This window comes from Fukomys damarensis, unplaced genomic scaffold (assembly GCF_012274545.1).
Source record: "Fukomys damarensis isolate Sample0158 unplaced genomic scaffold, DMR_v1.0_HiC HiC_scaffold_38, whole genome shotgun sequence".
In the NCBI taxonomy this organism is placed as follows: domain Eukaryota; kingdom Metazoa; phylum Chordata; class Mammalia; order Rodentia; family Bathyergidae; genus Fukomys; species Fukomys damarensis.
In genome coordinates this window covers 31,846,352-31,859,140 of record NW_022900950.1, presented here as the reverse complement: position 1 = coordinate 31,859,140, position 12,789 = coordinate 31,846,352, and the positions used below count along the sequence as shown (strand labels likewise).

The 12,789-nt window shown below is 32.2% G+C and overlaps 1 protein-coding gene across 6 annotated transcripts in view; it reads right to left on the bottom strand.

The window, feature by feature from the left end:
* Nucleotides 1-12,789, bottom strand: part of Pan3 (poly(A) specific ribonuclease subunit PAN3) — a 126,444-nt gene that overhangs the window by 21,538 nt on the left and 92,117 nt on the right. For 5 of the 6 annotated variants that reach the window (XM_033759917.1, XM_010623841.3, XM_010623844.3 and 2 more), the window contains 5 exons: nucleotides 9,007-9,111; nucleotides 8,308-8,365; nucleotides 2,593-2,754; nucleotides 2,243-2,359; nucleotides 2,056-2,157 (listed from right to left, as the gene is read on the bottom strand). In XM_033759917.1, the coding sequence (XP_033615808.1) occupies nucleotides 2,056-2,157; nucleotides 2,243-2,359; nucleotides 2,593-2,754; nucleotides 8,308-8,365; nucleotides 9,007-9,111 (544 nt within the window). The remainder of the gene's footprint in view (nucleotides 1-2,055; nucleotides 2,158-2,242; nucleotides 2,360-2,592; nucleotides 2,755-8,307; nucleotides 8,366-9,006; nucleotides 9,112-12,789) is intronic. The other variant, XM_010623842.3, reaches the window with a different exon arrangement.

The following is a 12,789-nucleotide window of genomic DNA, read 5'->3' as shown; positions in this document are numbered from 1 at the left end:
AAATAAATAAATAAATAAATAAATAAATAAATAAATAAATAAATAAATAAATAAATAAATAAATAAATAAAATTTAGATGATTCAAAAGCGATTCTAGTGATACATGCCAAAACAGTGTCAAAGATGACCATGACGAGGTTAGGGGCTTAGGATATAGCTCAGTGGTAGAACAAGGGCTCAGTATGCACAAAGCTCTGGGTTCAATCCCTGGCACCAAAAAAAAACAAAAAAAGAAAAAGAGTTTAAATAAAATTATTTAACTAATGCAGTAATAAGAAAAAGAAATATAAAAGGAGTATAGCAAATACATAGTGCTTATTTTGTGCCAGATTTGATTCTATTTAATTCACTTCAACTCATTTTAAATTTCTTATCAACCCTTACATGATATCATAATATTCTAATTTTAAAAATTAATATATTTCTTATAATGTGATTTTTCAGTTTGTGCTAAAATAAATTGTATAAGTAAACAGCAGACTTTTCACGTGTCTGGTATGTTTAGTTAAGTTATAATTTATTCAAGTAATACTTTAAAATATTTGAAAAAGGATTAATTCCTATGAAAATGTGTTACTATATAAAATAGTCAACACCAAAAATAAAATAATTAAGTGTTTTTAAATGGAAAAACATGTTATGAAGGAATGCTTCTGAACAGGGAATATTTGGCAATGTCTACAGATGTTGTGGTGTCACAACTAGGGTAGAAGGGCTTGCTTGCTACTGACATCCAGCAGGTTGAGGCCACTTTGTTAACTATTCTGCACTCTACAAGACAGCCTCTACAGAAATAATTATGCCGCTACAATGTCAACTGTGAAGAGGTTAAAAACCCAGCTATAAATTAAAGTCAACAGTCATTTCACAGGTGTTATTACTAAAATAAATTCAAACAACCATATTCAACTATAGGAAAAGTTATACCACATCCCCTTCAACAAAATTATGCATGTGCCTACAAATGACATGGCAAAGGGAAAACAATGACCACATTACATGACCAGATTTCAATGTGAAACAGCCCTGTAACCACAACTTTCTTCTTTCAACTGTCAGAATGCAGAAAGCAAAGTCATGAGTAAAGTGAAATGATGAATTTTTATCTATGATTTGTCTTTACTTAAAGGAGTTGCAATCTGAAAGAGTCTACAATGAGGACTCAAGTCTTGCCCCTCCCCTTTAAATTCTACATGTTATATATGTTCAAGAAAATCTCTGAAAGATTTAAAGCCATAGCAAAGATTGGAATGCTTCTTTTTTGGCACTTAACCAGAAAATGAGACTGTCCTCCAAAATACAAATTAACAGGTCTCTCAAAATGGATTTATTTGTTCTCTGAAATAATTTACACTTTAGCTAAACATTTGCTAGAATAAAATTAAAATATTTTGGCTCTCTGAATAACTTTAATTATAAGATGATTACTTAAGTAAATATTAGAAAGCAGGGTGATAAAATACTTCAAGTTTAAAGTTCCTCGAAATTTTACTTTGAAGATTGATTACCTAAATATCATGGAATCCTATCTTCAGACAAAATAATTTGTTTAAAGAATAATATAAATGATATTTTAGGCACGTCTAAAAGTAAATCAAATTATATTTAGAGAATATAAAAATGGGATATATTTATAATAAAGATAGGATTATAAATTGATAAAAATGAAACAATGCTAAGGGAGACAAAAACAATAGTGCAAATAAATGTACCAGTCATGATTATGCTTTGACAGTAAAGCCATAAATACTATTTTAAAGTATGTATTTTATGAGTAATTTTTATTCAGAAAGCATCTTACTTTAAAAGAAAAACTATTTGCAGATGAAGGTTTAACATATTTCCATTTATTTCAAACATCAGAAACGCAAGTCTTTGCAACCCATTTAAACCTCAGTAAATAAACGTATTTCCTTTCTGCAGATTAACTAACTCCATTTCTTTGAAACATTTCTTTTTAAAATGCAAGAGAGTCCTTAAACTGAATCATTATGGGGACAAATTTACTATTGTTCCACAGAGCAGTAGTAGTTATCAAAGTATTTTTTTCTTACCCCATTTTCTTTTTGTGAAATAGGCATCAGCATTAGGGTCATTAAAGTGTCTGCTCATCATAGTTTCTCCTCCAGCATGGAAATCATATGCAAACACAAGCGCTTTAAATAAAACATAACCAATCATTATTAAAGCCTGGCTTCAAATATGGAAGCTTAGCAGCACTGAGACAACTACAGTACTCACAAGGCTCTGCAAATGCTTTAGTGGTAAATACTTCACGCAGGGTTACAATATTTGAGTGCTGAATTTTTTTCCACATATCAACCAACACCATGCACTTTGTGTTAACAAGACGAAAACCTGAAAAAGAACATTTTTCTACTACAATAAACTTTAAATGACATCCCCTGTGGTATTCTATCAGAAATGTAAAGAAAATCCTGTTTTAATTGCTTATAAAGTAGTAATTTCAAAATGAAAAAAATTTACTGTCTTTTAAATTTATGTTAAATGAATGAATATATTCAGGAAAGTTTGAATAATCTTGGCTTCAATGATACAATTATAAAAAAGAAAAAATTTATCTTCCTTACCATGTATCCTCCGAAGGCAATATGGCAGATCATCTTTGCTATTTACAGCTTTGTAGCAAGATGTAATGTATCCAAAATTACTTGATTTCTGAATACGATTTGGGGGTGGCAGTGGTTCTAGAGGGAATAGGCTATGGTAGCTGTCAACTTCTGTGGGAACTGCTAGAATAATTCATAGGAAGACAACTTTCAATTACAGATACTCACATATTAAAATGTAAAAAGATTAAACTTCTGTAAACCACTCTCATATATCAAAACACACTTACTAGAAAAGTGTTGGCACTTACAACAATTCTATATAATAAACTATAGCTTCAACATCAATAAAAATAGGCATTATAAGACAACCAAAGAACAATTAAAGTCCATAAACTAAAAGATATTTCCCAATACACATTTATAGCACAATACACATTTTTTTCTCAGAAACAATTATTAGAAACGATAGTCAACATTTTTTTATTCTGGTGCTGAATAAATCAAGATAGATTTGTTTTTTATACATTTCATTTCATATAAACTATATTTAGACATTAATTCTTATTTTTTAAAGCATAAAATCCAAAGAAATCACACTGAATTGGGTAGTGTTTTCATGTGTGTTATATCTATGCATGTACCTATAAATATAACAATTGTTACTGAAACTAAGAAACAAATCTTTGGCTCAGTGAGTACATCTCGAGGAAATTTCCTCCCAAAATAATTAAGAGTAGTGGGTAGGGAAAGCAGTACACACTGCAGTTTAATAAAAATGAAAACACTGGAAGTGGAAATGCTAAGAACAGGTAACTGCTTATACCATAGTTTTAAACCCTAGCAGAAACAACAACACTACTGTTTTTGAGCTTTCCATATTCCTCAAAGAACAAAAAATTATGTTTAAGCATATCTAATGTACACATATCATGACACACTGTTTGGCTCTAGAAGCTACATATCTTGAATCTAAATTTGGTATTTCATTTGAGGACTGACAGGTTGTATACTAAAGCTGGGCTAGAGATGGATATAGTTCAGTGGCAAAGCACTACCTCATGTGTCCAAGGCCCTGAGTTTGATACCCAGCACTGCAAAAAAGTTGTATACAAAAATATATACCATTGCTAGTTTCTCTACAGTGAATATAGGCAATTTATATTCCTTTCTTTACATTTCCCTACTGTCTACAGCAAATATGTATCAGTTTTACAATCTAAAAAGACAAGCAGTTTTTAAATGCTTCAAATACAGCCATTTTTGTCTTCCAATTGGATAGCTTCATTTTGTTTAACTGTCTTGAATTAAGTACTTAAGAATGCTCATCATATTTTAAGTGAAATAAAGATAAATCAATATATAGTATATATTATATGCACAGAAAACCAACCAGAAAGGAATATAACAGAATTTTTAAAATGGTAATTTTTGAATGGTAAGATTTGTATTCCCTGTGTAGACAAAACCCTATTAAGAAAAGTAATTCCAGGTCTGGGGATTTAGCTCAGTGGTGCCACTACCTGCCTCGCAAGCACAGGGTCCTGAGTTCAATCCCTGGTACAAAAAAAAAAAACTAATTCCAGAACATAGGTTCAAAATGTTCTCTTCACCTTTGCCAAATACTCTGTGTTTATTATTTCTTAGTTTCTCAAAACAATCCTATGAGACAGAATTCCATAAATAAGAAAAATAATTACACAGTCCAGAATGGGAGGTGGGATGTGAACCCAGGACTCTTAATTCTGCAGTCTTGCACTCTTATTTATCCCTAGATTGCATATTGGCCATAGTTCAAAACAACAGACTGATTCAATATCACTTTCAAATTTAGGTCAAGTGGCATATTCTACTAAAAGGCAGTATAAAAGAAATACATGCACATAGAACAATTAACTTTTAGTTTTGTCTATTTATAATTTTTCATCTGATTGATCCATGTAATTTCCACAAAGAAATCAAATGAGGGATAAATTTTGTTTCCTGGCTATTTCATATGAAGCACTATTTAAATATATGGAGTAATTAATGTAAAATTTAAAAGATGTACTGAGCACCTACTACATACTAGTGAACCCCTATTAATGAAAAAGGAGTTCTTACTCTCAAGAAGCATAGAGTAAATGAAAGCACATTGATTTACAGAAAGCATAACACAAGACAAGTAGGTATTAAAAAACTACAATTCACCATGGCACTGACTCTTAAACTTTAGCATCACTCAATATCACTGAAAGCCTTTTTAAGTTTGCTGGTTTCCATTCTGAAGTTTTGAGTTAGTAGATGGAGTCAAAGAATTTATAACTCTAAAAGGTTCCTAAATTATAATGAAAATGAGGATGCGAGTAAGGGACTATATTTTGGAACACACTATACTATAGCAATAGAGAAGGAAAAAAGACATTGGGAAAAATCTCATGAAAGAAGTGACTTTTTAACTACTGTAAAAGATGATCGTAAGACTATCATTTGGAACAAAGAAATCCGTGCAGTAGAAAACTGCACTACTTAAAAGATATTTCTCACCTATCTGATTGTATGGAACATATTTTGCAATTCTGTAAACCATAGATAATTGACAGCGATACAAAGTAATTTTTGTCTAGACATGAATATTCTGTCCTGACCATCGGAGGTTCCACTGACTTCCCTTGACATCTTATAAGGATTGCACTGAATCGATAGGTGAATTTGAGTAAAGCAGACATTTTAACAATATATAATGACTTTTTGAATCCTTGAACACAGACATCTTTCCACACTATGTCCCCAATTTCTTTCATCAATGTTAATGCTTTCATAATAGAAATATTTTACTTCTTTGATTAAATTTATTCCTAGGATTTTATATTGGCATGGCCAGCTATTAAAAGTAGGATTGCTTTCCTGATTTCTCATTCAAATAATTCAGTATTGGTGTATTTAAGAAGTTACTTAGTTTTTGTATGTTGGTTTTATAACATTGCTAAATTTGTTTATTAGTTCTAATAGTATTTTGAAATCTCTGGGGATTGATTATGTAAGGGTAAGCTAACTGCAAATAGTAACAATTGACTTCCTTTTTAAAAAATTGAATGTCTGTTATCTCTTTCTCTTCCTGATTGCTTTGGCTAGGACTTGCAGTACAATGCTGAAAAAAGTGTCACTGTTATTCTTTTTACTTTTTCACCATTACTCAATCTTGTCTTATTTCAGATCTTAAGAGAAAATGCTTTCAACTTTCCCCAATTTGGTATTATGTCAGCTGTTTAGCTCATTTTATATGGTCTTTATTATGTTTAAATATTTTCCCTTTGTATCTAATTTGCTGAGTTTGTATAATGATGAGATGTTGAATTTTAAAGATAGGACTACTTACTGTTGTTTTCCAGTCAATTTAACAAAAGTACATAATTATTAATGAATGAATGGGTACCTAAATTACTTAGTCATTAAAATAACTACTGTAAGGAAAATACTCAAGATAAATCCAGGAAGAAAATCAACATAGAATATTACATCTTTTCTATGTAGTCTCCTGCAACCCACATTTTTAACTATTACTTAGATTCTTCTGTACTGTTGCCTGTCAATATATTTTCATTTATGCTATTATAAAACATTCCACTATTAATTAATCTTCAAATGGGCATTAGGGTTATTTCAGGTTCTTGCTGCTGTCAGCAGTGTTTTATTGAATATCTTGCCTTCCTTCTAGTTGAAATGTTCAGGGGTTCTGCCTCATTTTAGAATCAGAACTGCTGCATAAAAGGGTATATAGTCATCATAAGAAGTTTTCCAAAGTAGTCCAGAGGTTCACCAATTTATAGTCCCACCAACAATATATCTGAGAACCTGTGGATCTATATCCAAAGGCTTTAAGTGGCCAGACTTTAAAATAATATCTTCCTTTTAAGTATTTCTCTTCAGAGAAAACAATCTTTATGTACTGTACAGGAAGTCTCTTTATTTTAAAATGTTAAATTAATATTTTGGGGTAAGACTTTAAAATTTTCATTTTATATATGGAAATTCTTAATCTATTAGAGCTAACATTTTAATGTGACTTAAGATATCTTCTGTATATAGAAAGCTACTGTTTCCAATGTCTTTTTCCAATGATATGCCACTTTTATTACAGAATGTGCCTGGGCTTTTCTTCCCAGTCTATTTCATTAACCAACTGCTTTAACCCTGTCACTATCATACTGTTTTAGTTACTATAAATTGAAATCAAGCCTTCTCTCTCAATACAAGCATAGATTCTTCATTTATTATGAAAAAAAATCATAGTCTAAAAAGTGCTTAGAGTAATCTTGGCCCTTTACTCTGAAAAATTTTATCATATTCCATGTAAAGCTATGCTATGACTTGACTGAAATTATAATGAATTAGGAAAATAGCCATTTTAATTGTTATGTTCCTAAACCCACCTATAGCTTATTTTGTTGAATACCTTTTTTAAAATGTGCTTTGTTCATGCCTTTTATTTTATCTATTCCTACTATGGCTATTACAAAACCATTTATTTCTCCTTTTAATTAATTAAAAAATATTTTTTTAAAGTACCAGGGATCAAACTTGGGTCCTTGAGATTGCAAGGCAGGTGGTGGCACCACTGAGCTAAATCCCTGACCTCCTTTTAATTAAATTTTGAAGTTATTGGGTAGTAGTCTATAGAAATGCAATTCACATATTCTTACATGTAGCTGTTTTCTAAACTCTATTATTTCAAATAATGTTTAATCAATCATGGTATGATTTACAGACAAGAGGTTTATTTTTTCCTTTCCAATCTTTATGCTTATAATTTTTTCTTTTTTAATTTTAGGCAAATATGTTACATAATGAAGAAAACTTTCAGTCTAATACTTCAATGGTTATGACAGATACATTTCTTACTCATTTCAATTTGACAGAACAAGTCTTAAGACATACAGTAACAGCCAGACATACTTCTTTTAATTTTTTAGCAATCAAGTTGAAACACATTGACTATTCTGAATCCTGATTACAACCAGATGTTTCAAGATTATTTCTGAGGCAAATGTATTCCTATTGTATTATTTGTAACATGTTTCTGAATTAAATTTATACAGAATAAGCTAAAGAGACTTTAATACTCTGAGAAATACTATATTACAATCAGAAAAACCTAGGTCTAAATCCTCACTCCACCAGCCATTTACAAGCCATTGGTCCTACCAGAAAGTTTCTTGAGCTGTAAGCTCAGTTTTCCTATATGTGAAACTAAGATGATCGTATGTCACAGGTTGTTTGTGTGAGGAATAAAGTAAGAAATGTAAGCATTTAACTCACTCTTCAATGCCTAATGTTCCATTTTTTAAAAACACCCACAACAACAGAATCCAATGAAAGTTTTCTCTTCAAATTTGTTTCTTGAATTTTTCTAAGTAACACATATAAATTTCATGCAAAAATTCAAAAAGCTTCACTCTTTAGCATAAATGAGTTAATGAGCACACTGAAACACAGCAGTCTCAGAAATAATAATTACCTTTATTCTCTGCTTAAGAACACATACCTTCATTAAGTTTCAGGAGACAATTATATTCAAGTTCACAGTGAATAATCATGAATTTTACCTTTTTTAAAATTAACCAGAATACTGCAGAATTAATGGAAATGAACAGACAATCAGTAATATCTTGGAATGCTACATAATAATACATAAAGACATGCCGTACTACAGAAGAACTGTAATCATATCAAAAAGGATGAAAAAGTACATTTTACCTGGCATATCTGCTTGATCAATTTGAGCCATTGTTATTAAATGTCTGTTGATCAGCTCCTAAGAAAAGGAAACAAGAACATCGAAATCTAAACACTGCTTCTGAAATCTAGATTGTCTAATATGTGATTAACTGGTCAATAAAACACTCTCAAATTATCATACTCACAGAACTTATTCTCAGTGCTAAATGAAACTGTACATATATCAAATAATATCTCATTGTTTACCAAAAAATAAACAAAATTAAATGATTTACAAAAAAACCCAGGTGTGGTGGCACACACCTGTGTACTCAGCACTCTCTCTGGAGGCTGAGGCAGGAGGACTGTCACAAATTTGAGGCCAGGCTGGGCTACATAGTGAAATTACTATGTAAAACATACTTTTAAAAAGTCAGCTATCTTAAACTAAGGCTCCTTTTTGTGCCACACCATATACTCTCAATTTGCACCTCTTCTCAAAAAGCTTTTCGAAGGTTAGAAATCATTTATATATGTACTTCAAAGAGCCCTTTGAATACAATGATTTTGGAAAATAGAAAGGTATTCCATTTAAACAGTTATTCTATTTTTTATATTACAACACATAACTATTTGAAATTTTCTTAATGTACATTTTCTTAAATATAAAGTATAAGCTTTAAATTCTATCTGCTTTAGTACAAGATGTGTGTCTAAACAGTACGATGATGGGCTTACCTGTCGGAGTTCGTCAGCCATGAAGAAGGAAGGTGCATTTGCTTTTGGCTGCATATAAGCAACATGAGGTGCAGTTGGAGGATAAATATGATAGTTTGGAAATACCTAAACAGGAAGGAGGTGGAGAAATATAATCACAAGTTTTTCTCAGTTGATAGGAAATGGCTATTAAATTTTGATATACTTTAAATCGTTATTAAAACATTAAACATTATTTAAAAATTATGTCAGAGAATGCTATTAAAATACTTCCTGAAATAAATGCATTTAAAAATAATTCTATAATCATCAGTTTTAAAAATCTTGAAAAATTTTTTAAGATGTAGTAAATTTTAAACTTCAAGAAGGCAAAAGTAGCTCTTTGGAAGAAATGTCATATATATATTGAGTTCACAGGTACTTTTTTTGTCTTTTTTTTTTTGGTACCAGAGATCAAACTCAGGACCTTGCACTTGCCAGGCAGGTGCTGTGCTACTGAGCTAAATCTCAGGCCGCACAAGTACTTTTTTGAAAGCAACTGAAAGAGAGGAAGAGGGCAGAAATTACACGTATTTGGATACAGTAAGATAATGAACTAACATTGCCCTGGCTGCCCAAAGAATTACTATAGGGATTTTGTGATTAATCTAAACTAAATGTTATCTATACACCTGTCAAACATTTCAAACAGCAGCAGGGTGAGCAGTTTAGGTGAAGAGAAGGATGCACTCATAACTTCACCTTCTAAACACACATAATAAAGTTACTAAATCTCTTTCCAGATTCTTGTCTTTCTTCTTTCCAACTGGACTCATTCCCTTACCCTATTTTCTTCTTTTTTTTGGTACTGGGGATTGAACTCGGGTCCTTGTGATTGCAAGGCAGGCCACTGAACCACTAAGCTAAATCCCCGGCCCTTTTCTTCTTTTTTTCCTTTCACTTTTACAACTGAACTTCTTTTCTCTCTTTTAAAAAGAAATTCAGCTGTCTTCTGTTACCCTCACATGATTATGCTGTTCAGGAACTCACCTGGAAAGTGATTTTACAAAGTCTGTAAGATTTCCTTTAACTTGTATCTGCAGGGAGAATAACATGTCTTTTGCTTTCTTTCCTTGCATCAGATAGCACAATTTCATATAACTATCTCAGACTTTCCATGAGCATAAAGAGTGAACAGGAAAACCACTACAGAGTATGCCATATTTAATTTCTATAAAATATCAGAACAAGTTTTATGAAATCTGTCACAGATTTAAGTTTTTTCACTCTACAAATGTAAAGTGAAATATAATAAAGATAAATAAATATAAAAGAAGCCTAGATAAGGGTAATATCTGCATAGAATCTTTAAAGAACCAATTCTGCCTTATTTAGTTGACCTTCAATTTCATTCTTTTGAAAAGTGATAACTTTTGAAAGATTTCTGATCCCTTCCCTGCAAAAGCCCACAAAACTATAAGTTCTTTTAAACTATTTTACATGAGTTACAATTACTTCTATACATGTTTTCCCATTTATTTCTCAAAAGGTGGCTGGGTATTGCTATCCTCATTTTACAATTGCTGAGACAATCTAAAATACATACAAAGATTCAGCAGTGTCAAAATCATACTAGAACCAGGTTTTTAAAAGAAAAAAAAAGTTATCTGTCCTCTTGCCACTCAAACTCTTTCATTTGGGATAAAAAAAAAAAAAAAAAAAAAAAAAAAAAAAAACCTCCTGAAATTCAAATATACTTTTCTGTCAGAATTTTTTTTGGCGGGGTGGGTAGTGGGGATCGAACTCAGGACCTTGTGCTTGTGAGGTAGGCAGCAGAACAACTGAGCTAAAACCCTGGCCCTTCTGTCAGATTTTTTTGGGGTGGAAGGAAGTTAATACTAGGAATGGAATCCAGGGCCTCACACAATCTAGGTAAGCAAGCTCCCACTGAGCTACAAAGACAGCCTCCACATATATTCTTCATATTAACCCATCATCTGTAACTGTCAAATGTCTAAGGCTTAAATTAGCTTCTATTATTTTAACTGAAGTTGGAGTTCTTACTCATGAGTTCATCTACTAATTACTCTAGAGATATAAAATGTTTTTTTTATTTATTAATTTTATTGAGTTTATTGGTACATTTTAGGGATACAGTACAGTTACATTCATTGTTGGGATCATGTACCTCTACATGACAAGTCTTGATTCTCATTTTTTTCCCCTTACCTCTGCCCTCCCCTCACCCCCTCCTCCCCTCCCCATCTACAAACACTTTATTTTCATCTTTTCATTCTCTCACATTTTTTCTTTACCCTTTTTGTTCTTCCCCTACCCATCACACCTTCCCTGCACCTTTAGCTCCTTTCTTCCCATTTCTAAATGTCTAATGTAATCTTATTAGAATCTTATGCATTGTTGCAGATTATTCACACCAGGGAAACTATTCGGTATTTACACATGTGCGACTTATTTATTTCATTGAGGAGTATATCTTCAATATGCATCCATTTTCCTATGAGTGAATCTATTTTCTCGTTCTTTATGGCTGAGTAATATTCCATTTATAGAAAAACCACATCTTCTTTATGCAGTTTCCAACAGATGGGCAAATAGGCTGTTTCCAAGATTTAGCTATTACAAACTGTGCCGCTATAAACATGGGTGCACATACTTCTCTGTGATATGATTCTTTTAGTTCTCTTGGAAAGATACCCAGCAGAGGGATGGCTGAGTCAAATGGAACCTCCAGTCCAAGCTCTTTGAGGTATCTCCATATTGATTTCCATAGTGGTTGCACTAGTCTGCACTCCCACCAACAATGGAGAAGGGTTCCTTTCTCCCGACAACCCCACCAACATTTGTTACGGTGTGATTTCTTGATAGCAGCCATTCTTTCTAGGGTGAGGTGGAATCTCAGTGTTGTTTTCATCTGCATCTCTCGAATGACCAGTGATGTGGAACATTTTTTCAAATATTTTCTTGCTGCTTTTACTTCTTTGTATGAGAAATGTCTGTTCATTTCAGATGCCCGTTTTTGAATCGGGCTTTATATTTGGGGGGACTGATTGTTTTGAGTTCTTTACATATCCTTGATAATAGTCCTTTGTCTGAGGTACAGCTGGTAAAAATTTTTTCCCACATTGTAGATTGTCTCTTAGTTCTGCTGATGGTTTCTTTTGAAGTACAGAAGCTTTTTAGTAAGATGAGATCCCAGTTGTTGATTCTGCTAGTTCCCGTGCTACTGAGGATTTGTTCAAAAAGTCTTTTCCTATACCATTGTCTTCCAGAGTTCTGCCTAACTTACCTTCCAGCAAGTTTAATGTTTCTGTTTTAATATTTAGATCTTTAATCCATTTGGATTTTAATTTAGTGCATGGCAAAAGATAAGGGTCTAATTTTAATCTGTGGCAGGTTGACATCCAGTTTTTCCAACACCATTTATTAAAGAGGCTATCTTTCCTCCACTGAGGATGGTGAGCTCCTTTGTCAAAGATGAGGTAGCTGAGTACATCTGCATTTGTTTTTGTGTCTTCCAGTCTGTTCCACTGATCCTCAGGCCTATTTCTTTGCCAGTACCATGCTGATTTTATCACAGTGGCTTTGTAGTATAGTTTCAAATTGGGAATTGTTACACCAGGTGCCATGTGACTGTTGCCTATAATGGCTTTTGCTATTCTAGGTCTCTTGTGGTTCCAAATGAATTTTTGGATTCTTTTTTCTAGTTCTGTGAAATATAGTGTTGCAATTTCAAATGGCATTGCATTGAATGTATAAAGCAGTTTTGGTAGTATGGCCATTTTCACTTTGTTGATTCTTCCTACC